The sequence below is a fragment of the Panthera leo genome, chromosome D3 (genome assembly GCF_018350215.1).
Source record: "Panthera leo isolate Ple1 chromosome D3, P.leo_Ple1_pat1.1, whole genome shotgun sequence".
NCBI lineage: Eukaryota > Metazoa > Chordata > Mammalia > Carnivora > Felidae > Panthera > Panthera leo.
The window spans coordinates 55,480,629-55,507,024 of NC_056690.1; the positions used below are offsets into that span (position 1 = coordinate 55,480,629).

Sequence of the window (26,396 nt, forward strand, 5' to 3'; positions counted from 1 at the left end):
GTTATAAAGAGGATAAGGTAAAGGTAAAAACGGTTCCCCAGGTAACTATGTAAACATTTCTCTCTTGAGTCAGAGGACTTAAAGCTGAATACAGTTTAAAACAGAATTTATGTATTTCAAAACATTTGTCTTAAATGTTTGATCCGAAACACTTCTCTTCTTCCATTATTGTGCTTTTCAAGGTATTAAGAGAAAAAGAGAACTGTAAGAAGACATCCTCAACTGATTATTACTGTGCTCAGTTAGATTTAATTAAGTTCTCAAAAGTGGTACAGTATTTTATTGGAACAATTCCTTTATGAATCATTCATTTATCCATCTAGTATTCATTGAACATGAATATAAGCCAGTTATCTATCAACACTGGTGATATGAGACTCAAAAAAAGTCACCTTTCCTGTCCTCAAACTGTGCACAGTCCAGTATAGAGAAAAGTAGGTAACTGGTTAAATAAGAGGCATGCCCAGGGTATCATGGGAACATACAGGAAGAAAACTTAATGGAGGAGGCAACTAGAAAATTATCATAGAGAACATAATAACTGATATGAGTCAGGTGAAGAGGAAGGCATTCCTGCATGAGATAACCCCATAAGACAGGCAACAGTAGGTGTTGATATGAAGAATTTATTTTAAAGTAATTGAATATGAGTTTTCTTGGGATATCTAGATCAAGCTACCTGGTAGATAACCAGATATAAAATCTGAAGATCAGGGCAAAACATGGGTGAGATATGCCACTCTTAGCATATTCTAAAACCCTAAGAGCTAGTCGGCTTCCTTTTGAGCAGTGTGCAGAATAAGAGGGTTAAAGGGACAAGAGCAGGAGGCGAGGAGAATCCCAGTGTGGAGGGCATGAGGAGAGAGAGAGAAAGCCCAGGAATGTGGCAGGAGAAGAATTATCTGAGGAGCAAAGTGAAATGAGAGTGTATTATCACAGAAGCCAAGAGAGTGGATGTTTCAAAGCTCTAAACATCAACACATTTAAATATAGCCAGGAAATCCAGTAAAACAAAAATCACCTATAGTTTGACAATAAGTGGGATCATTGACAAATTTTCCCTGACCAGTTTCAGCAAAATGGTGGGGAGGAGCCAGCTACAGTGGATTGAAGAGTGAATGACAGATGAGAAGTCAAGACTGTACATGAATAGAAGTATTCCTCTGAAAATTTCAGATGAAGAGTGATGTTCAGAATGTTGATGCCTAGGGACATCACTATCCATACACAAAGTCAGTCGTATCACTATCAATGAGCTCTAGAATGTGGTGAATCTTATGGCCGAGCTTCCTTAGACTCATAATTATAGGTTCTGATCCAAAGCATCTTTATGGCCAACAACCCTGAATATTAGTGAGGAGCAAAGAAGATAATGGATGTAAAGATTCGGGCAAACTAGAAATTACGACACAAATGTTAGTTATTATGGCCATTATTACTACAATTTGGTCTTGTTAAATTTCGGTCTGTATATCAGCCCAGTTTATATCAGAGTTGAAAAACAAATTGAAAAGTCTGCCTGATGGAGTTTGTGGAGAGGAAACATCAGTAGTTAACTTATGCATTATGCATATAATTTAGACTCAAGAGATCCAATGGATAACTGCAGCAAACTACAATTGCCCTCTTTAGACAGCTCAATGTGAACTTCCGGATAGAAAGAAAGCATTCCAAAGTCCTATGTAATTGGATTTGATAATAACGGGAGGATTGGCTGCTTGCTTGCTTCGCATTTCAGTTTGATAATTTGAATAAATTCTTTACACAAATTGTAACTGCTGTCATTTGGATAACACTCCAACTTGAAAATTTGGATCACTGGGTGCAGACCCTTGCCAGCTCTAAACAAATGGAGGTTGGCTAACAAAGGATTTGAAGGGCATCCTTTCCTTGCTATGGAAGTCTCCAACAGGGGCAAGCTTTTCCTGTTGCTACCGTATTCAAAATAAAGCAGAAGTTTATAAAACTTCTTGGAGGCTTCCTCCTTTACCCATAGAATCTTCAAATTCAGTATAGTCTTTCTTTTTGCCTCAGATTCCTTTGCTTTATCTAAAATAAACCCTTCACCCCTGCCATTCAATAAATAATTCTCTTTACACCTTTCTCACTTTTGGCACTACGTGTTCTATTTTTAAAAATCTATTATTCATTAAGCCAAAATGGTTGAGCACTTATTATATTTATTCAGGGGATGTAATCATGAGCAAGACAGAATTTCTGCTTTCAAGTACAGTGCTGGGGGCACCTGGGTGGCTCAGTCGGTTAAGCGTCTGACTCTTGATTTTGGCTCAGGTCATGATCTCCAGGTTTGGGAAATCGAGCCCTGTCTCAGGCTCTGCGCTGACAAGCACTGAGCCTGCTTGGGGTTCGCTCTCTCTCCTTTCTCTCTGCCCCTTCCCATGTTTGAGCTCTCTCTCTCTCAACATAAATAAACTTAAAAAAAAAGTACAGTGCTAGAATAGAGACATATCCAGGAGAATAATTTACTCTCCCAAAGGGCCACAAGGTGGCAAGGTACAGTAAAGTTTCCCAGAGGAAGTGCTATTCAATCAGAATCTTAAAGGATTCTGATGTTTAGACGGGAAAAGAAAAAAATATTTTATCTCATTTTGATCTGTAAGTTCCCTGAGATCAGTGATTCTTATTTAACTTTGTTTCTCTTAAAGTGCCTGCCGTGGACTGAATGTTTGCCATCCTCTCAAAATTCATGTATTGAAATCTAATCCCCAGTGTGACGGTATTTGGAGGTGGGACCTTTGTGAGGGTGCAGCCCTCACGAGTGGGAGTAGTGCCCTTATAAGGGAGACACCAGAGACCTCTCTCACTCCTTCTACCATGGGAGGACGCAGTGAAAAGATGGCCAGCTATGAACCAGGAAGTAGGTTTTCACCAGATAACAAATCTGCCAGCACTGTGGTCTTGGACTTCATAGCATCCAGAACTCCGGGAAATAAATGTTTTTTGTTTGAGTTGCCCGGTTTATGGTATTTTTGTTATAGCAGCTTGAATAGATTAAGAAGGTACCTATTTACAGTGATTTGAAAATAAGGACCCAAAACTACTATTAAATTAAGTCCAAATGCCGTGAGGTATCCTTTCTCATCTTTCTGCCCTCCCATTCTTCTTGAACACGGTACAATGTATAGGGTTTGTGTTCTTATTATATTAGTTTAAAAGGTTTCACAAACATCTGTCTCCTTCAATCTTCACCTTCCTATTTAGGCTGCCTACCCACATCATGCTTCCCAGTTAATGGTTTAAATTCTTATTGTCTTCATCTGCCTTAGAAATTCAGAGGTACAGTGGGTTGCCTGGGTGGCTTAGTAGGTTAAGCGTCCAACTTCGGCTCAGGTCATGATCTCACAGTTTGTGGGTTCAAGCCCCATGTCGTGTTCTGTGCTGACAGTGCGGAGCCTAGAGCCTGCTTCAGATTCGGTGTGTGCCTCTCTGCCCCTCTGCTGGTAAACTCACTCCTTCTCTCTCTCTCAAAAATAAATAAACATTACAAAAAAGAAACTCAGATGTGTAGCTAATTCACTTAGGTCTCTTGAAAGTAGCTGCTCCATTCTACACTTTTCAGAAGATCTCTACAAATCCCCAAATCAAGAATTCTCAAACTTAAATTAACCGGAGTTCTCAGCCATCAGATGTGATGCTGCATCTCATACAATGCTAATCTTCTGCTATGTCCTTTTTAGCTTCGAGATTTATGTATATGTATATAGATCCTTTCTCCATCGCTCCAAATCTGTTACAGGGAATGACTATTCTGATGTCTTAAAAATGAAGCAAGAAGCTAAAGATAATACCGTGTTTAGAAGACAGAACGTTTGGGGTTTCCAGAATTTATGAAGAAAGTCCCCAAATACAGGAAATTGTGGGCCTGACCAATCAGGATGCCTTTCTGTGATAAAAACAAGCAAAAGCCAAGCACTATCAAAACAGCAGTAGCCACTGCCAGTGTTACAGGTAGTATGGACTTTTGAAAACCAGTAATGAGAGCTCCTTCACAACTGTAATTAGCCATTTGTGGTGCTACCGTTACTATAGCTAGAGTTATTTTTCAAATGTGAGGTAGAGAAATTCTCTTTGGCTGGAGCCTGAAGCTGTTATTTATCAAGACTAGTCTTTTGCCTCTTTTCTTGCTTGCTTTCTTTCTTTCTTAAACTCCCCTACACTCATCCTGAAGCCAATGCTCAAAGAAAGCCACCCATTTGAACGTTAGCATGTTGCATGCCACACTGGCTATTCTGTTAGTCCTGTTTCTTTGCTGCAGTACACAGTCTGGATTGTTCAGCATTGTCCTTTGCTGTGTCCTCAGGAGATCGTTATATCGATATATAAAAACCAAAAGACATATGAACTAAATAACCAAAAAGTCAGCTTGTGTCACTTTGAGCAAGGTACCTAACTTTCCTGGCCTGTTTCTTTCTCTATAGCCTTTAAAAAATAGAGGTTGCTATCAAATTATTTCTCAGGTCCCTTTAGACCTTTCATGCTATGATAGGTTTTGGGGGGTAACTTACATACAAGGTAAACCTCACCATAGTATTACAATACCTACATTTAAACTTCTAATTTATCAAACCTGCTTTCTAACCACTTATATGGTGGCATATGGACGATCTATACCAGATTCCCTATGTGGCTTTTAAGTAGCACTGAGCAATAAAACTGAGGAATGGATACCAACGTAGTATGATAACATATGTGTGTGAATGTGTGGAGGGGCATGTGGTGTGTGTAATGGGCCATACGCTGTGGTACATCCTTCAAAGGACAAACTCAGGATGCTGTGAAAATTATGACTACATTTTATCCAGGCTTTGAGTTCAGGATTTAAAAGATGACTAGTAAATGAGGGACATAGGGGTGAAAAGGGCAGGTCAAAGAAAAGTTCAGGTGGGTGAACCTTGAGGCATAAAAGGGCTAGATAACATCATTTTCCTAAAAAGAAAGAGAGCCATAGAGCCAAGAAGAACCAAAATTTTTTCTTTTTGGATCATTGCTCATTAATAATTCATAGCAATTTTTTTTCCTTTAAAGTCCTTTTCAGTATTTATTCACGATTGGCAGCTTCCCGTTTTCTCCTCTCCTCAAAAAACTCAAAATATCCTCACTTGTATCTTTAATCTTTTCCATCTTTGCATATATTATCTTTCTTCCCGCCAGTAACTATCTGCCGTTTTTATGAAAACACAGTGTTCATCCAATTTGCTAAATAAATCAAAGGAACAAAGTGGGGCATGTATGTGTTTCACAACATCCTGTGCTCAGAAGAGTCCCATGTGGGGTGCCTGGGTGGCTCAGTCAGTTAAGCATCTCACTCTTGATTTCGGCTCAGGTCATGATCTCAGAGTTGTGAGATCAAGCCCCACATCAGGCTCCATGCTAAGTGTGGAGCCCACTTAAGATTCTCTTTCTCCTTCTCTCACTTCCCCTCTTCATGTGCACATGCAGGCTTTCTCTCTCTCTCTCAAAAACAAAACAGAGCAAAAGAAACAATGAAAACACACACACACACACACACACACACACAAACAAAAAATAACCAAAAACTAACCATGCTTTGTGTAATGCTCTGTTATCACCATCTTGATATTAATTTTTAAATAAGAGGCTCCACATTTTCATTTGGCATTGGGTTTCCAAAATTACATAGCCATTTAGGAAGCAAAGGTAAATTATTTTGGTTGTATTTGAGTAGAGGTAATAAGCAATATTCAATTTGTCCTGCATTCTTTTATATGTCACTTCCATGTCCAAAATTTTGCCCACTTCTCTTCATTTTCAGTACTACCACTACCTATAATCCAAGTTACCATTGCCTTTTTCTGGTGTTACAGAAATAACTAATATTAGGCAACGTAGATATAAGAAGTTGCTAGAGGGGCACCTGGGTGGCTCAGTTGGTTAAACATCAAACTTTTGATTTCGGCTCAGGTCAGGTTGGTGAGATTGAGCCCCGAGTCAGGCTCTGTGCTGACAGCATGGAGCCTGTGTGAGATTCTCTCTCTCTCTCTCTCTCTCTCTCTCTCTCTCTCTCTCTCTCTGCCCCTCTGCTGCTCATGCATGGGTGTACCCTCTCTCAAAAATAAACATTAAAAAAGTTACCAGAGATAAAGAGGGATATTTTATAATGATAAGAGAGTCAATTCATTAATAATATATAACTATATATATATATATATATATATATATATATATATATATATAAATACACACACACACACACACACAATGACAGAGTCCCAAAATAAATGAAAGGCTGTTAGAAATGAAGGTAAACAATTCAATAATAGTGGGAGACTTCAATAACCTTTCAATAATGGATATTATAACTAGGCAGATGATCAACAAGAATATAGAAAACTTGAACAACACTATAAACCAACTAGATATAATGTACATTTACAAAGACCCCACCACAGATGGGGTGCTAAATATTCTGTGTTTAGCAGAATACACATCATTCTTAGGTAAACATGGAACATTCTTTAGGACAGATCACAATCTGGGTCATAAAACAAACTTTTTTTTTTGTTTACATTTTTTTTTAACGTTTATTTACTTTTTGAGACAGAGAGAGACGGAGCAGGAACAGGGGAGGGTCAGAGAGAGAGAGAGGGAGACACAGAATGTGAAGCAGGCTCCAGGCTCTGAGCTGTCAGCACAGAGCCCGATGCGGGGCTCGAACTCACGAGCCGTGAGGTCATGACCTGAGCCAAAGTCGGACGTTCAACTGACTGAGCCACCCAGGCGCCCCATAAAACAAACTTTTAACTTGAGGATTGAAATCTATAAAGTATGCTTTCTAGTCACAATGGAATAAAAGTAGAAATCATTAAGAAAAATTGGGAAATTTATAAATATATGGTGATTAAAGAAAATATTCCTAAATAACCAGTGGGTCAAAGAAGAAATGAAAAAATAAATTAGAAAACATTTTAAAGTAAATGAAGACAAAAACACAATATGGCTATATATAAAGAAGAAAAAAATAAATGTCTTAACTTTTCAGCTGAAGACACTGGAAAATAAGCACAAACTACACTTAATGTAAGCAAAATGAAAGAAATAATAAGTATGGGAGTAAAAAATCAATGAAATAGAGAATAGAAAAAAAATACAGAAAATAAATAAAGCCAAAAGCTGTTCTTTGAAAAGATGAAGAAAACTGACGTGACTTTAGCTAGAGTGACCAAGAAGAAAGGTGAGAACACTCAAGTAACCAGAATCAGAAATTAGAGAGGGAACACCACTACTGACCTTATGAAAACAAAAAGGATTACAAAGGAATCTTATGAATAATTGTGTCAATAAATTAGATAATTCAGTTGAAATGGACAAATTTCTGGAAATACACAAACTACCTGACTCAAGAAGAAAGAGACAATATAAGTGAACCTATAATAAGAGAGTTAGTGATTGAAAACCTCTCAGAAAAACCCAGGCACAGATATCATCACTCCTTAACTCTACCAAACATTTAAATGATTAATACTACTACTTTACCCACTCTCCAAAAGTAGAAAAGATATAGAATAATATTTTAAGGAAAGCATTCTGTCTACAATAGCATCACAAAAGGAAACAGCAAAGAAGTATAAAGCTTGTAGTGTAAGCATGACAAGACATAGTTAAGAAAAATTTTTAAAGATTGATAATAAATGAAAAGACATCTATCTCATTTTGAGTTATTTCCTCAAAATGTTAATCATAGCGTTGCCATACGAATAAACCAGCAATTCCTCTTGTAGGTATATACCCAAAAGAATCATAACATATATACACAAACTTGTACATAAATGTTTACAGCGTTATTCGTAGTAGCCCCAAAGTGAGAAAAATCCTAGTCCCCATGAGTTGATGAATGGCTAAACAGCATATGGCATGGCCACAGAATGGAACATTATTTGGCAATAAAAAAAGAATGAAGTATTGATACATATTATAATGTAGATGGACCTTTAAACCATCATGCTAAATGAAAGATGTCTGACATAAAAGACCACATACTGTATGATCCATTCATTATATAAAATGTCCAGAATGGGAGTGTTTCTGGAGACAAAAAGTAGATTAGTTCATACCTAAGGATATCACATACTTTAGTACTTGCTTCCTTTACACAGATTGTTAGCTCAGTGGTTTACAACGTGGCCTCTGATGTCAGAAAGCCTGTGCTCCGATCCTGGCTCCTCCCTTTATTAAGGAGAGACCTTGGGAAAATCACTTCATCTCTCTGAGCCTCACAAAATAGGTTTCAATCATGCTAGGAAAAAGGCAAGTGGTGTCTAGGCATTATTATTTTTTTTTTAATTGGGGCAAATTCAATTAATTTTTCCACAAAATTGCAAAACATATCTTCAGAGGACTGTGTAAGGATTCAACGGAGATTACGCAGAAGCTCCAGAAGGACTTGCTAAGTGGTAGCTATTGTTATTAGTTGATGCTAAATAATTTAATAAATGAATGATTTTTCAAGACTAAAAAATACGGTTTCTATCTCTAAAACCTATAGCCAATGCACTCCCCCCCCCCAATTCTTTTGATAAGGTTTTGATAAGTCCTGAAATACCTATCAGGTCTTACTTCCCATGTTGAATATTTAAAAAGAATTGTCAGTTTCCAGCTTTGTAGGCTAAAAGGAATGCTCAGGTTTTGTTTGTTTTCCCCTTCTGGTATTAAACTTTCTCTTTCCTTCTGACTTGTGCACTAACTACAAACAAAACTTGAAAAAAGCTGATAAGGTTCCCTAGCTTTGGAAAAACAGAATATACACTTAAAACTTAGTTTCCTTCCCAAATGAGATGCTTTCTTTTTTTCCTTTCAACTTGGGGCACCCCTCTTTTGAGTTGAAAGTAACTGCTTCAGACGAAAGCTCAGTGATTCTGTCCTTAGAGCACCTTTAATTTTAAAGCAGACCAAATAGCCCCAGCCTTCAAGGAAGAGTAATCCCCGAACACACTCAGAGCATATTTGCAGTATTATAAAAGTAAATGATTTTGAGTATATACTCCTTTGACATTAATAATGCAATTTGCTCCGAAATCTATTAAAAGCCCACAAGCCTAATTAAATATTAAAATTAAAATTGGTATTTCTTTCAGGCAATTTTCAGTGGAAGAAGAAATATGTTTTTTTTTAAAAAACAAAAAACAAAAAATGCATTGAATTCTCACTGATACTACCAATTCAAATACACGATAATGGGAGTTTTTCCTTAAACATATTGCTTTTACGTCTATATCTACTTTGCCCCTTGCTAAAAATCCCAACTTTCACAGACATCAAAATAATTACAACTTTGCTTTAAATCACAATACACAGACAACAGCCCAAAATAATATGATTACTGAAAATAGTTTAAGGTTTTATCGTAGGCTTGCATGCTGTGGAATCAAATTATGGTTTTTGAGATCACTTGGAAAATTTCCTCTGTGTGGGGGCTATGCCAACTGCTCATGAACACAGATAAAGTTCATGTGCGTCATTTTACTTTTGATATCAGGAATTTTTCAAGTCAGTTTGCTTCACAATTATGTATTTAAACTGTTCAAAGTTAAATTTTTTAAAATAAAAATATAAAAACCAACTATGCTTTCAGAATTCTGCTTATATTCCTTTCTCCAAACTGTTCTCCCCCATTCCTGCCTCTATATACACTTTAAAAAAATATTATATAAGTCCTTCTTTAATGAATATTAGCAAACTGTGGTACTTTTCACCACTTGGAGTATATATAGCTGCATATTACTCTCTTGTTTGGATGCACTCAAAATGAGTCAACGAGCCATCAATTGATAGACATTTTTACTGGTAATCCTTTTTTTCTTGCATTTATAAATAACACTACAATGAATACCCTTCCACATATATCTTTTTGTATTTTTGCCCATATGTGTTTGAGATAAATTCCTAACAAGAGATTCCTAAAGAAATTGCTGGACTGAATGGTAAATGCATACTTAACTTTTCTAGATACTGCCAAATTCCACCCCAACTTTTTGCATTTTTACAAGCTGTGCATGAGAGTCCTCATTTCCCCCACAGCCTTGTCAAAGGAATATTGTGTAAATATTTGGATTTTTGCTAATCTTCATTTCTCTTTATTAGAAGTGACTGGGGTTGAGTAATTTTACCCATATTTAAGGGACATTTGCATGGCTTTCTTTGGGAATTGTGAGTTCACTTTCTAGCCTTATGTTGTAATATATAATTTTGGGTATTTCTTTCTTTTTAGAAGAACTCCATGTATTGGCTTATTAACCTTTTGTAGCTAACAATGTTACCAATTTATGATTTATTCTTACACATAAACACATAGTGGTTTTTTGTCATGCAAAAGTGTATGTGTGTGTGTGTGTGTGCATGCATTTGTGTAATGAAACTTATTTTTTCCCTGAATTTTAAGTATAGTTTAGGAAAGCACTTCCTACGACCCAGTAATAAGAAATTCACCCACGTATTTTATTCCTTTTATATTACATATTTGCAATTCATTTTGGTATATAAGCTCAAGAAATTCCTAACAATTTACAAAGAATGAGCTGGTATGAGCTGGCCCCAGTACACCATTCAGTGCTGGTGGGGCATGGATAGCCACTGGTCGTTTCTCTGTGTTGTTTCCACATGTATGTTAGGTTTACTGTGTGTGTTTTATCAAGTAAAGTTCCTGGTGCCTCATATTTTCCAAACCAAAAACCTCTGTGAACACTGAGAAAATGTGTCATTATTCTTGATGAATAGTGCATTACAGCTTTGGGGGGAAGAATGTATAACTATTTGGTAAAAAATTTTTTTTGCTATTTCACTAGTTGAGATTTTTTTTTTTTGAGTACAATTCTCCAGTTGCGTAACTGTGCTGCCACTTTCAGAAACAGCAACAGAATAGGGAGATATCCGGGTAGGGAGGCAAATATTCTGTATTAAATGGTCTTGTTTTTAGCAGATTGGCACTGTTGCTTATCAAGGCATATTCATTTTCTTCTCTCAGATTTAGAGAATTTGCTATCCCCAAATGGACAGAAAAAGCACAATAAATAGTAAAGACTCACCACTACTGGAAGCATCATTCAGATTAAGCAGTCCCCCTCCTAGACCTCTGTAACTATGGTAACTGTAGGTCCCATTGCCGTTGATGTACAACACCTCCTGGGAGCCTGAAACAGCTGAGGTTGAGTAAGTGGCCTGGGCCGCCTCTGGTTTACACTGTTTGTCAGCTGGGGCAGATTCGTCCTGCAATGACAACAGCATTCCGTTATTTGTCAAGTCACTGTACTATTTCGCCTTGACTACGACCATCCCGTTGTTATCTACGGGTCGGCACTGAATAAGAAAAAAATATACATATATGGTCAACATCAGGTTGGCACACATGCACGTTTTCAACAACTTGGCTAAAAGGAAGTAACGATGCGAGACAGATTGGAGGTGGAGCAAAATTTGCAAGCAGTTTCCAACTGAATTTAAAATTACATGAAGAGAGTTGTTCACAATAGCCCAGAGGTGAAATCAACCTAAATGTATATTATTATCATATATATAATAATATAATATTATATACACTATGTCATTATCCTACACATTACATATATATTCCTCCAAAGTAGAACACAGACAGGTCTTATATATTCAGCTTAAGCTTATTAAATGAGTAAAGCTTACCAGAACATTGATAAGTGAATCCATGATGTTTACCCATGGATTTTTTTTTTTATGCATATGACTTCTCTTTTCTATAAAGAAATAGATTTTAACTACGCTTCATGGAACTGTAAGGCTTCTGGGGGGAGATGACTCAGAGTGTTCCAGAGATTGTGGGACGAGGGCACAAAGACGTGCCGTTATGCCATGTTTGATCTACATTCATAAAATCACTGCATCTACAGCATTTTGAAAACCACCAGGCTGTGTGAAGTATTCTTTCTGTAAAGACATGTCGCCATTGAAACTCTGAAAGAAGGCAGAATATTCGATTCTTCAAAGCAATTTTGGGGTCCCTGGTAGGGGCTAGCCTCAAACAATTCCACTACTTGCATAACTTCCCAGTTTCCTGATTGAAAATTACTTGGGCAACATGATAAAATCTGAGTTCCCAGTTTGGCAAAATTGGTGGCCTTTCTGAACATCCCAGTCTATTTTTCTGTGTTTGAAAAATGACAATAAAATACACTTATAGGAGGAGTTTCTTCATGACGAGTAAAAAGAGAGAAGAGAGAAGGCATTGTCTCCACAATATTTGCTCACTGATTCTTTGTAGGATAGAATTAATTCATATTATTAAACATGCTATTTTTAAAATTTGCCTAGTCTTTCATTATTAACTGTTATTCCAAACCACAGTAACTGCATAGAGCAGGCAGATAATTAATTCCATTAATAATCAAAACAGGCCTTGTAGGGAGTCATTTGTGTTCAAACACAGATTTGCATTATTAATGTTCTTGGCAGTCCACTATATGCTGAGAAATAAAACATATGAAAGCCTCAATAAAATCTGGTCTGCAGTATCTTTTGGGCAAAAGTTTAATATAAAGTTAATTCGTGTTTTCCTTATGAACGATTGCTGTTACTGGTTTCAAAGAAGCATAGATTTTAATGACATAAAAAAATAAATATCCCCTAGAGTCACATTTTACCTCTGTAAGCAACTTTTAATTATTAGTTCCCAAACTTCTCAAGGCTGACAGCTTGCCCCTGGGTTGCTATGAAGATTATTTTTAAAATGGGATAATATCAATATTTTATAAGACTGCATATTCAGGCATTGAAATAAATTTCATTCCTCAAAAATCAGACAAAATCCTATCCCGGCTTTTATGAGACGTATTTCAATTTTCTGTTAAAAATTCCATAAAAATAAGATCGCATCAGTGATTTAAGGACCACCAGCAGTGTACTAGATAATGCAGTGTTGCTTTGATTCAGATTTCTTTGATTAAAAATATACAACAAATTAAAGAAATGCTTATAGTAACTTCTGTAACAAGGCTTTGGCCTTATCGATAAATATAGCCTTGATGTATTGCACATTTCACAAAATATAGGCTTGTAATAGGATGTGTGATTACTTATAGATGGAAGGCAAGATTGGGAATGATTTGACATTGTCACTGTCTTTGGGAAGACTGGTTTGTACTCTTTTGTACCTTATCCTCAGAAACTGGACAGAGACAACTAGACTTTGCAGAATCTGATTGGCACTTGGGCCATATAGATTGAGTTCCTTAAGTGCAGATGCCTAAGGAATTCTTTACTCAAGTAATTTAGACAGATCCTTAAAAAAAAAAGAAATTTGATTGGTTCCACTCAAATTTTTGACAATAGATTCCAAAAAACTTTGCTTGGAAAATGTTACAATGTCTTTATTATGTCTCCCAAGAATTCTACGTTTTCTTAGACTATATTTTCTACCGTCTATCATGTTTATTGTGTGTTTTCATTAAGTCTTCTCTATCTAGAGTTAGAAAATTCCAGTAAAGTGTACTGCTAGATTTAATAATTCAGATACCTTTCTTCTTTTTTGCCTTTTACCTTACATCGTTATGGCAATTAGAAGTTGTAAGGCAATGTTGCATCGATATTGAATTACAGTTTTAGTTCATCATTGGTCAAGGAACTTGTGATCCACCTTTTTAAGGTGAAGAAGCTTGCACAGACTTCAAAGAAGCTTATCACTGCAAAATAGTAAACATATGGATAATTCAGGCATCAATTTGCCTGAGCCTTCTGCAAGATTGTTATTGGATTTCTCCTATCTTTTCATGCTCTTTGTAGTCTACATGACAGAAGCGTTTTTACTTAAGTTAAAGCTCTAAATTTATCCTTTGATTTATTAGTACTGATGGGGCAAGAAAGTACAATTTATTTCACATATAAACTACTGGAAAACATCTCCACTTTCTAAAAGCTTCTCTTCTTCCATTTGATAGCAAGTGTTCCAGAACTAAGTACATTGCTAAGAGTTTATGGGGAAATTCATAAAAGATCTGAGAGAATCAAAGCTTCCATTAAAACTGCTTAGAAAAAAAAAGTCTGCACTTAAAGCAAATGTACTTATTATTTGAGATGATGAGAAGTGATTGACGATGCCAACAACAGACACACACACACACACACACACACACACACACACACACACTCTCATATATATAGTAACACTCAGGGAGTCATTTATTTCGTTCAGTTAGGAGCATTCCATACAATCTTCTCCCCCTGTTGGCCACACAAATAATTAAGATGCCAACACAGAAGACTGTTCTTTGCAAAGATGCTCCCAAACCCACTAAGATAATAAGGAAAAATATCTTTTGACCAAATCCAAGTAGCCTAAAGATAAGATGTGAAATAAGAGAGAAGGTAGATTGTGTTTCTGACTTGAGAAACCACAACCACAGCAAGATAGCTGTTACTCAGAGTTTTATCAAACTCTTAGAATAACAGGTTATTACATTAAAAGACTCTCTTTGTAGCATTATTTACACACACACACACACACACACACGATTTTTTAAACAATAAAGATTTGAGAACTATTGGCTTAAATATAAAACACAAAATAAATATAGTCCCCAACCCAGTAAACATAGATATATGGTTGGCAAGAATGGCAAGAATTGCATCGCAAAGTAATCTACTCTAAAATTCTTCCTAATGGCCATAAAGTTTTATTACCAAAATAAACGTACAGACTTAGCATTTAAAAATTTCAACTTTGGGGCACCCGGGAGGTTTAGTTGGTTAAGTGTCTGACTCTTGATTTTGGCTCTGGTCATGATCTCACAGTTCATGGGATTGAGCCCTACATCGGGCTCTGTGCTGATAGCCTAGAGCCTTCTAGGGATTCTCTCTCTCTCCCTCTCTCTCTGCCCTTCCCCCTGCTTCCATGCACATATACCCTCTGACAAACATCAAAAGAATCTCAACTTTACATGTAACAGTCTGCCATTTAATTATTGACCCAAAAAATCATATTAAAAAATATCTTTTTCTATAGGTTTCTAACACTCAACTTTGGTTTCCTTTGTTAATATGACCATAATGAAATGTAAAAGTAATGTTCCTTTGAGGTAGTAAAATTGGACAGCAGATACAAATGTTTTGGTCACTGATTTTTTTTTGAGAGAGAGAGAGGTGGAGAGGAGAGAGACAGAGAGAGAGATTCCCAAGCAGGCTCCAAGTGCAGAGCCCCATGCGGGGCTTGAACCCATGAACCTTGAGATCATGACCTGAGCTGAAGTCAGACGCTTAACCGACTGAGCCACCCAGGTGCCCTGGTCATTGATTTTATATGCATATTATATTAATTTTGGCCCTCAGAAAAATCAATTTTAACAAAGCAATACCAAATTGGCATCTTAAATGTTAACTTTTAATATATTTTGGGAATAAAAATGTATTTTCCTAATCATATGATATTTTTGTTTCTCCTGAGATATTTTTCCTCCTGAGTTTTTAAAATATTTTAAAAAACTACATTTATAACAACTCAAAACATCTTTAAAACTATACCTTTATTTGCAATTTTGGCTCTACTGATTAAAAAGAAAAAAAAAACTTTCTTAAATTATTTTTTTCTTAATCCCCTTTAACCTAATATTCTCTTTTGGTAAGATAGTTGCAATGCTCTACCTGGTGATACCATGGCAGGCATGGTTTCAGATATTACCAATGTAACTGTCATACTCAAATTCTTACTTCTAATATTGGCCTTCTCTCTGAGGCTCATGCCTGAACAACTGGAAATGCAGGCATAGCAGATTTAATATCTTGAACTTAAATTTATGTTTTCTTTCCTCCAGATATCTCTTGCCAACATTTTTAATTAAGAAACAAAACAAGACCTGTTCTATCACCAATGAATGTATCTTGTTCTGTTAATGCATCACACCAAGATTTATTTTTTCTCCTACACTAGGCTTCTCTCAGTCAAACAACACCCATGTCCTCGTGGCTCCATTTTGGAAAGGACCCTCATTGGCATACATCTGAGAAACCCTCACTGAGAATACACAGTTCAGAGCCCCATAGTCTCTCCTTTGGGCTAATGTGATAACCTCCTGACCAGTGCTTTCCCCTTGACATCTTGTCCACATCTTCTCAAACCTATCTTTTGAAATCATTTATCATGTTGAATTCTCTTTCAAGAGTTTGAGATTTCTTTCTTCTTGGAGAACAAAACCCAGAGCTGCTGGCATCCAAAGCTCTTCAGAGTTTGAGAACAATCCTGGCAGCCACATTTTCTGTCACTTTCTCTGATAACACTCCATACTCTGGTCATAACTTAAAGTGGCAAAAAAAAAAAAAAAAAAAAAGCAGGGAAATATTCTGAGTCATCTAAATGTGCCATTGGGCACCAATACATAGGAATTTTCCAATAATTAATTTTTTCAGAGAATCAGCTCCGGTTTCATTGATCTGTCATATGATTTTGTTTTTTAGTTTCCATATCTTTTATTTATGCTCTAATATTTATTACTTCCTTACTTCTGCTGGTTTTAAGTTTTATTTGAATATTTTATATCTGATGATGGTTTGTCATTTAATTTTTAATATTGTTCGCAAAACTTTAAGGTATGTATCTAATGTTGAAGAGCAAACAAAATTTTTTTCTTAAAAGACTTATTTTAAAGTTTCTTGGGGTGCCTGGGTGGCTCAGTCAAGTGGCCAACTTTGGTTCAGGTCATGATCTCACTGTTAGTGAGTTCGAGCCCTGCGTCAGGCTCTGCACTGACAGCTCAGAGCCTGGAGCCTGCTTTGGATTCTGTGTCTCCCTGTCTCTCTCTGTCTCATGCTCTGTCTGTGTCTCTCAGAAAAACTGAATAAAGGTTAAAAAAAATTAAGTTTACTTTTTGTGTGAAATCAGAAAGTGTTATATGAATAAATCAGGCTTTGCTATGGCTTTCATCAAACTAATGGAGAAAGATAGTATTTCCTTCTTCATAGTCTAACCTAAATTCCAGAGTAACAAAATATTTTTTCTCCTTAAATCTCTAATAATATCCCCCAGCCACCATTAAACAAAAGAAACAAGACTATTTATCTGAAATTCTTGTACCTCTTCTGTATACAATTATCTTTATGAAAAAAAATGCAAGAATAACAAATACAGACTAAAAGATATCATAGGAGAGAACAAAGACTTCAAATGTATATAAATGAGCTCTTCAGTCCTCAGGTTGCTATAGACCAAAAGACCTTGAACCAAATATCCTACAGAAGATGGGAAATTCAAAGTGTCAAGACAATTATATTCAAACAATTAAAATTTCCCTCAAAGCAAAGACCTAAACATGATGGCTATGTCAAAACCTCTAGCTATAAAAACATTATAGCTATCATAAAAATTCAGAATATTATAGCTTTAACCAAATTTAGAACAAGTATTTTTAGTATTAAACTTTGAGAAGCACAGTGACGCCTGGGTGGCTCAGTTGGTTAAGCTGAGTCCAACTTCGGCTCAGGTCATGATCTCACAGTCTGTGAGTTCGAGCCCCGCGTCGTGCTCTGTGCTGACAGCTCAGAGCCTGGAGCCTGCTTCGGATTCTGTGTCTCCCTCTCTCTCTGACCCTCCCCCATTCATGCTCTGTCTCTCTCGGTCTCAAAAATAAACAAACATTAAAAAAAAATTTAAAGTTTGGGAAGCACAATAGAAGCATTAAGATTTTTTTTAGAGCAGTTAACCATTAGCTACTACATAAGAATCCTATTGACATAACGGTATCACAAGATTAAGGCTAAATCTGCACACTGGCCACCTAGGGTATGATGCTGGGCAGCCTGAAGAGGTATGTTATTTTATCTACAATGTAATCAAATCTGTGATCCATAAAGGGGCTTCATAAAGGGATTTAATTAGATTTTGGCAGTTATCAATTCTGATATTTATTTTATTTTATCCATATAGAATATCCATATATTATTGGCTAATGCTGAAATAAACTAATAGGTATTAATACTGTTGTGATTAACGTTTTAGAACAAATTAAAATAATGTGTGTCACGTTCAAAGACAAGAGAAACAAATTTTCTTTTCATTTCCGTGGGTATCAGTTTTTCTAAAATACACGACTAAGCTGCAATTTATGTTAAAACTGTGTTTTAACACAGTTTTATGTTATGTTGAAACTTTAGATTCCTTCTCACAAATGGCTACATAAACATAAGTCAACAAAACTCAGGCTAAGAACTTTAAAACGGAGCCCTCACATACTATTTATTTATCCCGGATGTCAGTTACCCAAAATCCTCTCAGTATGGTCCTGGGAGTTTTCATCATTGGCTTAAGAAAATTAGACTGAACTAGAAAGCAGAGATATGAAAAATACAATTAAAGTTAAAAACAACAACAACAAGTGGCCATGGCAGATAATTTTCATCTTTCCACATTTCTTTTTGAGCAAACAGAGAAACTTGACTAATGATGCTATTTCCACACTGATGTTGCGAGGTAATCCCAGATGATTTCAAAATTAGAAACAGGCGTGCCAGCATGGTTGCCTGAGCAGAATGAAGAACAATCCCTTCCTAACGTCACTCTACATGATGGATTCCTTCATAGCTACTTTTGTCAAACATTACGTTCAATCATATAGTAAACAGAATTCCATCCAAATTGTGTACCTTGAAGGAGCCACATAATTGAGATGTTAACACCTACACGTTGGAATAAAAGCTTACAGGTTATTCTAATTTGATTTCATCTGGGTGTACAAATTACCCACCCATTTGGATATTTTAAGTGTATTAATTATGAAATAGTCAAACTAAAGTAATTAGAAAAGCCATCAAAATGGTGATGCCTGAATCACCGAGTCATAATGCTTTTATATTAGTGTGAAATTAACTTTTAAAGGGAACATGCATGAGATAACATGAAATGAACTGAAAATAACCTAGTGATAAATTTAACATGCAGTGCTTATAACTGACTATGTATGGGTATGTGTATACATAAACAAAACACTATGTTTTTTTGTTAATGTTCCTCTCCCGGATAGCACTACTTCTGTCACTTGTCACTTAGTTATGTAACGAGCGCTGATGTACCATGTTGACTGTGAGTGTAGGGTATATAGTAAGAAAAGAAATAGCACCATTGGCATATTTCTTCATACATCAGGTTTAAAGTTTACAATTTTATTTACATCTATGATGAAAAACTGATTTGTTGTTCAAGAAGTCATTAATTTTTAGGAGTGCTCTAACTTCTCAAAAATATACACAAGTAAATCCACTAATGTTCTTGGCGGCTGTGTATTTGTTGCAGTGGTATTATCTTCCTTAAGATATTGGCTTATGTTATCCTTCTCCATAATAAATTTTGGTAGAAACGGTATAACTAAGCTTCTCCTTTTCTTCCATTTTGCTTCTCTTTGAGTCTGCTATTTTCTATGCATAATTTTCCTTGAAGATCTCAGCTGTGTTTATCCCTTCATCTATCCCTTCTATACCAAAGACCCCTAAATCTCAATCTGTAGTTAAGACCTTTTCCCGAGTCATTTTCAACTACTCACTGGACACAAATACCTGAATACCCCGCATGTGCTTCCTAATCAGTACGTCAAAATTGTACACTTTCTTCTCATACTTTCACGTCTCCATCCATAATTTGCTCTGCCTCCTGAATTTTGGATTTCTGTTAATGATACCTTCATCCAGTCTCCTGAGCTAGAGATCGGTGCCATATTGAATAGGCCCTGTTTTTATTATCTCATATGTACAACACAGGATGAATTCTCATACAATTATTTAAAACAATGTTCTATTGAATGTCTTATTTGCTAGGCTACACATCCAGCTAGGTGCTGAAGATAGATCATCAGATAAAATAGGCAGAATCCCTGCCCTCAAGGGACCTATAGAGGTAGGGGAGGAGGAAGAGAGTAGGCAAGAGGAAGAAATGAAAACTATAATATGTAATAAGTTCAGACAGTGGTAACCATGAATAATGAAAGAAAACATGGTGATGTAAAAGAATAATTGGAGATGGGTGTCCAAGAGGGAAGGCCTTTCTGAAAGAAGTACATAAGCCAAAAGGTAAAACTGATAGAAAAGAGGCAGTCATATGAAGATACGGGGGACGTGTGTGTGTCCGCATATGAACATTACACACAAATCATTCTACACTTGACATGAGACATTCTTCACATCCAAAGATTTCTATGATCCCTGGGTTTGTTTCATTATTGCACAGAAGCATTCACATTGCTTAGACTAGAACTTGCGTCCTAACAAAATATTTAAACACACATTTTTGCTACTGAATTGAATATTCTTATTTCCTCCACTTCAGATGCACTCTCTAGAACCAGTGTTAACCAGTATGAAGTTAGTTCGCTGGGCTTCTTGCTCTCTGGATGCTAGGATTTGGTCAACGGGAAGCCCTAACATGCTTCAGAGGTTGAGAAATGACAGGGCGTGGGTTTTTATCCCCCCGGCAGCCTTTTCTGACCTGCCATGCTGTGGCGTGTCTGTGTTCCTCTGTGGCTGAATCTGGAGCCTGTGAAACAGCCGCTCTCCCAGGGCTTTAGTCTGGTTCTGCTAGCAGTTCCCTTCCATTGCTTCTCCACGCTTCTCTCACTTGCCAGCCCCAGATGATGCTTCATCATCTTCTTCTTCATTTCCTTAGGCCATCTTATGCCTACGTACATAGTCCTATTACTAAATAGTCTTTAATTACTCTTTTCACTGTGCTCTCTCTCCCCTGCTGGGACCCAGAATGACACAGTGCTGTTCACTACTGACCCAACCACTGAACAATGAGTATACGTTCTTCTCTAGATTTTTATTCCCTTGGTATTCATTTCTTTTTTCCCTTGGCATTCTTCGTATTCCAAGCCGCTATTTCTAATTGGCAAGTATTCTAAGGCACTAGTACTCATTTTCCCCAAATTCTCTAACACAGAATAAACCCCTCAGAACATTTTCCATATCATCAAATCCATCTGGTGCCCCACCAGTTCTGTATTTCCCCTGGACACCTGTCTGCTGGAACTGTTTATCTTCTTACTCTAATCTACAAAGATTACTCTCCAAGGCTTGCTCCATAGTGTCATTTCAGACATTCTTCTATCCCCCTCTATTTTGGAGCTCCTCTTCTTAGATTCAGTGACTTCTTCCTTGGTTTATATTCTTGTTTCAGTGGAGAATATCTTCCAATAACTTTGTGAGGCAGACTATTAGAAGATATATACCAGAAAATTATTTTAAAGTATTTTTACTCTGATATTTGGTTGCTTATTTTGCTGGATATAGAACGGTCTTCAGAATTTTGTCGGTTTTACTCCCATATATTTTAGCGTTGAGGACAGTTTTTCCTGGGTGATGTCCTTTGGCTTTCTAATTTTTTGTATGTGCCCTTTTTTCTCCCTGAGTATTTAAGAGTTTCTTTTCATATCATGACTTCTGAAAAATTCATGATAATGTGATTAACTCAGATCTTGGCTTGCATTTACTGTCCTGATAATTTATGGGCTCTTTCATTCTGGTAATGTGTGTTATTTAGTTCTGAATTTTTTAAAAATAATTTCTTCATATTTTCTCTTTCTCTTGACTCTAATTAGCCAGGTGTTGGCTGTCCTAGAATGATCATCCTTTTTAAAAACTTTTCTCCATGGGGCACCTGAGTGGCTCAGTCGCTCAAGCATCCGACTCTTGATTTTGGCTCAGGTCATGATCTTATGGTTCACGGGTTCGAGCCCCATATCAGGCTCCACGCTGACAGCGCAGAGCCTGCTTGGGATTCTCTGTCTCCCTCTCTCTGCCTCTCTCTCTCTCAAAAATAAACAAACATTAAAAAACTTTCTCCTTGGGGTGACTGGGTGGCTCAGTTGGTTAAGTGTCCAACCTCGGCTCAGGTCATGATCTCACAGTTCATGAGTTCGAGCCCCACGTCAGGCTCTGTGCTGACAGCTCAGAGCCTGGAGTCTGCTTCAGATTCTGTGTCTCTGTCTCTCTTTGCCCCTCCCCTGCTCATTCTCTCTCTCTCAAAAGTAAATAAATGTTAAAAACAAAACAAAAATTTTCTCCTTAATTTTCCATTCTATGTCTATTATTTTAAAGTTTCCGAGTAATTTCCCAAATGGTCTTCCAATCCTTAAAGAACCTTTGACTATCATATATATTTTTTCATATTCTACGTGTTTGATTTTGTTTATTGCTCTTTTTCGTGCATTCATTTCTTATTTCAAGGAAAAACCTTTTTTAAAAAAAAATCTCTCTGAGGATATAGATTATGTTTGCTTCAAAAATTTCTTCTGTTCTTTGCTTTGCTTCTGAACTTTGAGTGCCAGGATTCATATAGTTCTATTCCTCTCTGGATCCTCAATTTTTGAGAGAAGATTCCAAGTTTCCTGAAAGGAGAAAATTATTAGGCTTCCTCTGTTCTTGGAGCTAAAATGTGAAAAGGCCTGTAGCAGAGATATATAACCTTCAGGATGAAGAATTTATTCTGCCCATTTTCAGTATATTGTTCCTGCTGTTATACCTAGCTTGCCTGGGCTTAGAGCCTTCCTTCTGCTTCTATTTCTCTACAGAATACACCACTCATCTTCTACTGGGGTGGTCAGAGGCAGAGATCCCCTAGAATTTGGGAAGGGTCTTTTTCTTCTGTGCAACATCCTCTTCTGGTTTAGGAACAATCTGCTCTCCTTCAGCAAGCATCATCTCACTGTGGCACGGAGAGCTCATGTAGGGTTAATCCGACCAGGAACCAGCCCTGTAAGTTCTGCGTCTCATCTTTTGGGGCTTTGTCACCTGGATGTGCTCAATGACCAGAGAATCTACATCTAAACCCTGAAAGTTCAGCATTACTCTCTGCATTTTTAAGCACGTGCAGTAAAAATTCAGCACTCTTTTTGGGCCACGGACCCTGTGTCCAGCCCCACTGTTTGCCTGGGCACACGTACCAACTCCACCGTTGTAGTGACGGAATGGCACACAGTGCTTCTGTAAAGTGACACCCTATGGATACTTGGTGGCTTTTCAGATATGCATACCCTTGATGGCCTGGGCAGGCTTCGTGTGTGTTCTTAAAGTGAACACGAAGATTTGAACCTCTTGATTTGCATGATTTTGTTGGGTTTTCTGGGTCAAGTGAATTAGCAAGCCGTTTTCAGAGATCACCTCAGGCTGCTCAGGGGAAGAGGGGATTCAGTGGCTTCTTGCTGGTATATTCCTACCATCATCTGCATGTCAGATTTCCATTTTCCAAAGTTGAGATAAAATCTCTCATCCTTGCCTGAATGCTCCCTCATTCTGTATCTCCTTTAGTATTCAACTCTTTATATTCACTTACAATAATTTTAGTGGGGTTTTGGAAGGAAGCAGAGATAAAGCAAAAATTTAATTTGCCATGCCAAAAGACATGTACACCTTCAAACTTTAATATATCTAAGATTACAGGTAGGAAAACTTTGGGAAGTAATGCAGTATGTTTAGGATTTGGATAGATACATTAAGTATATCTTTTAATCTCAGATTCTTGTCATTTGAAATGGTCTTAATACATCAGATGGCAAACTCTACCTGGAAGTTTTCTTTGATAGAAAAGGAAAACTTAAAATATGTGAATAGAAAGACCACACTGTCTCTATACAAAGGCAGTAAGTCATTAAAGTTGAAAAATATTTTAAAATACTTGTTAAAATGGGTAACAACCAACTCACACCTAAACTTACCACACTTTCTTTGTGAAAAAAAACTTAAAAATGCAGATCATGGTGATTTTCTAGACAAAGAACAAAGCATATGACAAAATAAAGCAGAGTAGGCTGAAAGATAGCACCATGAGGACAGTTCATATCTTAACAGAATGACCACATCCAAAGACAGATGAATGCACTGGAATAGCTAGAAGAGAGGTTTTTAGAAGGCATGCCATGAATTTTTGCCCTAAGCCTACGCCATTTGATATTTAAACTGAGACACGTTAAGTATATTGATAGAATACTGAATAATTTGGGTAATAACGAGAAACGGATGCAGGATGTGAAGAAGGAGGGGGAAGTCTAAACAATATGCAAAATCAACAGCAACAGGCTTTGGACAGTTTCGTTACAGGCTGATATTTCATACGATGAACTCAACAGGGCTGAAAGTGTATCCTTACCCTTAAGTCTAAACTACTACCTCTACACACAAAGCGAGGAAGAAATGTTGTAACATTAGGACCTCTGGAAAAATGTACAGTTATAACTAACTTAAAACATTTGTTAAAATATCGAGGACACACAATGTGCAAGACACTGCACACTGTTGTAACGAATGATACAGAATGATTGCCTGCTTCCCATGAACTTACACATGAGCAGGTGAAACAGGTTAAGACTGTAGATTAATTGTAAATGATTTAAATATAACAAAAGAGATTATTTTTAGATTGCATATAATAAGGGACCTAATGTACAGATGAATTAGACAAAAATTATCTAATGCCATCTTAAGCTGTATTAATAAAAGTACATAAATCCCAGAATGCTGAGCTGCCTGCATTTAATTATTCCTTAAAGAATGACAAAGAGAGAGAGAGGAGAGAGAGATAAATATATTACCAGGTAATATTTATTGAGCATTTACTATATGCCAGGAACTGTGTTAATGGACTGTCATATTATCTTAATCCACATAACATACCAATGAGTTATATATTATTAAATTCTCATTTTACACATTGGAAAAACAGAGGCACAAAGGCTTCAAAGTGGCTTATCCAAGTTTACACAGAGGTAAGTACTGAAACCGAGATCTAAACAGAGGCACTCTGACTCCAGAGCTCGCACTGTGCTGAGCAAGTCAAACCTTCCTGACTGGTAGGCACACTGGGAGCCATCATGAGCTGAACCTGTCTAGGCAAGACAAACCAGGTTGCTGGAAGATTCTCAAAACTTTATAATGAACTTAAAGGAACAGGAGGTGTTTAACTAGAGAAGAAAAAGAATAATATCCATTTGTTCACTCACCGGGGAATCCTCTTTCACAGACTTAGGCTGTCAAATACTGCTGGAAACTCTTTTATGGGTGGCAGAAAAATGGTACCCAAAGCAGATCTTACACACTCAGTGTTCCACAGTTTAAGTTAATTTTGTTAGGCAATTAAGGCACAAAAGGCAAAAAAGAAATATAGCTAGCTATATCATTTTAATATTCCATGCTTATATATTTGAATGTGAAACAATGACAGTAAAATGAGAAATTTTTCAAATAAAAATATTCTATTTTTATCTCTTTACTTAATCAACAGTACTTACTCTGACGGGTACTAAACATCAAGATGTATTTTGGTATGCCTAGTGCTAAACATATTTTTATGTATGTTTTCACATGTTTATAGGCAAACACTCAAACTTGTTTTTTAATCTTTTAAAATTTGCTAACTGCCAGGGTGACTGGGTGGCTCAGTCGGCCGAGCATCCGACTTCGGCTTAGGTCATGATCTCACCACTTGTGAGTTCAGGCCCCACATGGGGCTCTGTGCTAACAGCTCAGAGTCTGGAGGCTTCTCTATGCCCCTCCCCTGCTCACGAGGCTGTCTCTGTTTCTCAAGAATGAATAAACGTTCATTTTTTTTTCTTTTTTAAATTTGCTAACTGCCCTAAACTATAGCTTCAAGGACAAACAACATTCAATTAAACAGTACTTACTCTGATGGGTACTAAATATGAAGATCTTTTTTTGGTATGCCTAGTACTAAGTATATTTTTAGGTATGTTTTCAGATGTTTATAGGCAAAAACTCAAACTTGTTTTTTAATCTTTTAAAATTTGCTAACTGCCCTAAACTATAGCTTCAAGGACAAACAACATTCGATTATTAAGGAAGGAGTGTTTTAATTCTAAAATGGCCCTTAAAATAAAATTAAGTGAAGTGAAAAATAATGGAACCGCACAAGGATATTTCATCAGAAATTCAGCATTATCTTCACTTCATAATTTCCCTTTGATGGAATTTGCTGTTTGTTTTAACCCAGGCACTGTGCAGGAGGCTGGATTTGCTGATAAGCAGTTTTTTCATTACAGAACCAAATCAGCAAGGTGATTAATACTTTTTAATTTCAGAAGCCTAAATTATGCAAATGAATTACAACTTTCTTTCCTCCTCCTCCTCCTCGTCCTCTCTCCTTTGTGGGCCCTTCCTTGCAAAGGGAAGATAGGATATAGTGCTGTGTACCAACCGGTGAACGGCAGGTAAGAATGCTCCATTTCCGGTCAGCAGCTCATCCAGACTTGCAGAAAAATGGTGCCCAGCCCTCACCCTTTTTGTCTCCTGCTGTGTTTGGGTGAACAAAAGGGTGCAGTTCTATCTGTCCTGTGGAACCCATCTAAATAAGGTCTATTAATCTTCTTACAGCTTTTTGAGTCCTGTAGAAGAAAATGCTGTATAGGTATTTAACA

At 36.8% G+C, this 26,396-nt stretch overlaps 1 protein-coding gene across 7 annotated transcripts in view; it reads right to left on the reverse strand.

Annotated features, from left to right (window-relative positions):
- Positions 1-26,396, reverse strand: part of NOL4 (nucleolar protein 4) — a 428,511-nt gene that overhangs the window by 59,374 nt on the left and 342,741 nt on the right. For all 7 annotated transcript variants that reach the window (XM_042911014.1, XM_042911013.1, XM_042911019.1 and 4 more), the window contains one exon: positions 11,061-11,241. In XM_042911014.1, coding sequence (XP_042766948.1) covers positions 11,061-11,241 — 181 coding nt within the window. The remainder of the gene's footprint in view (positions 1-11,060; positions 11,242-26,396) is intronic.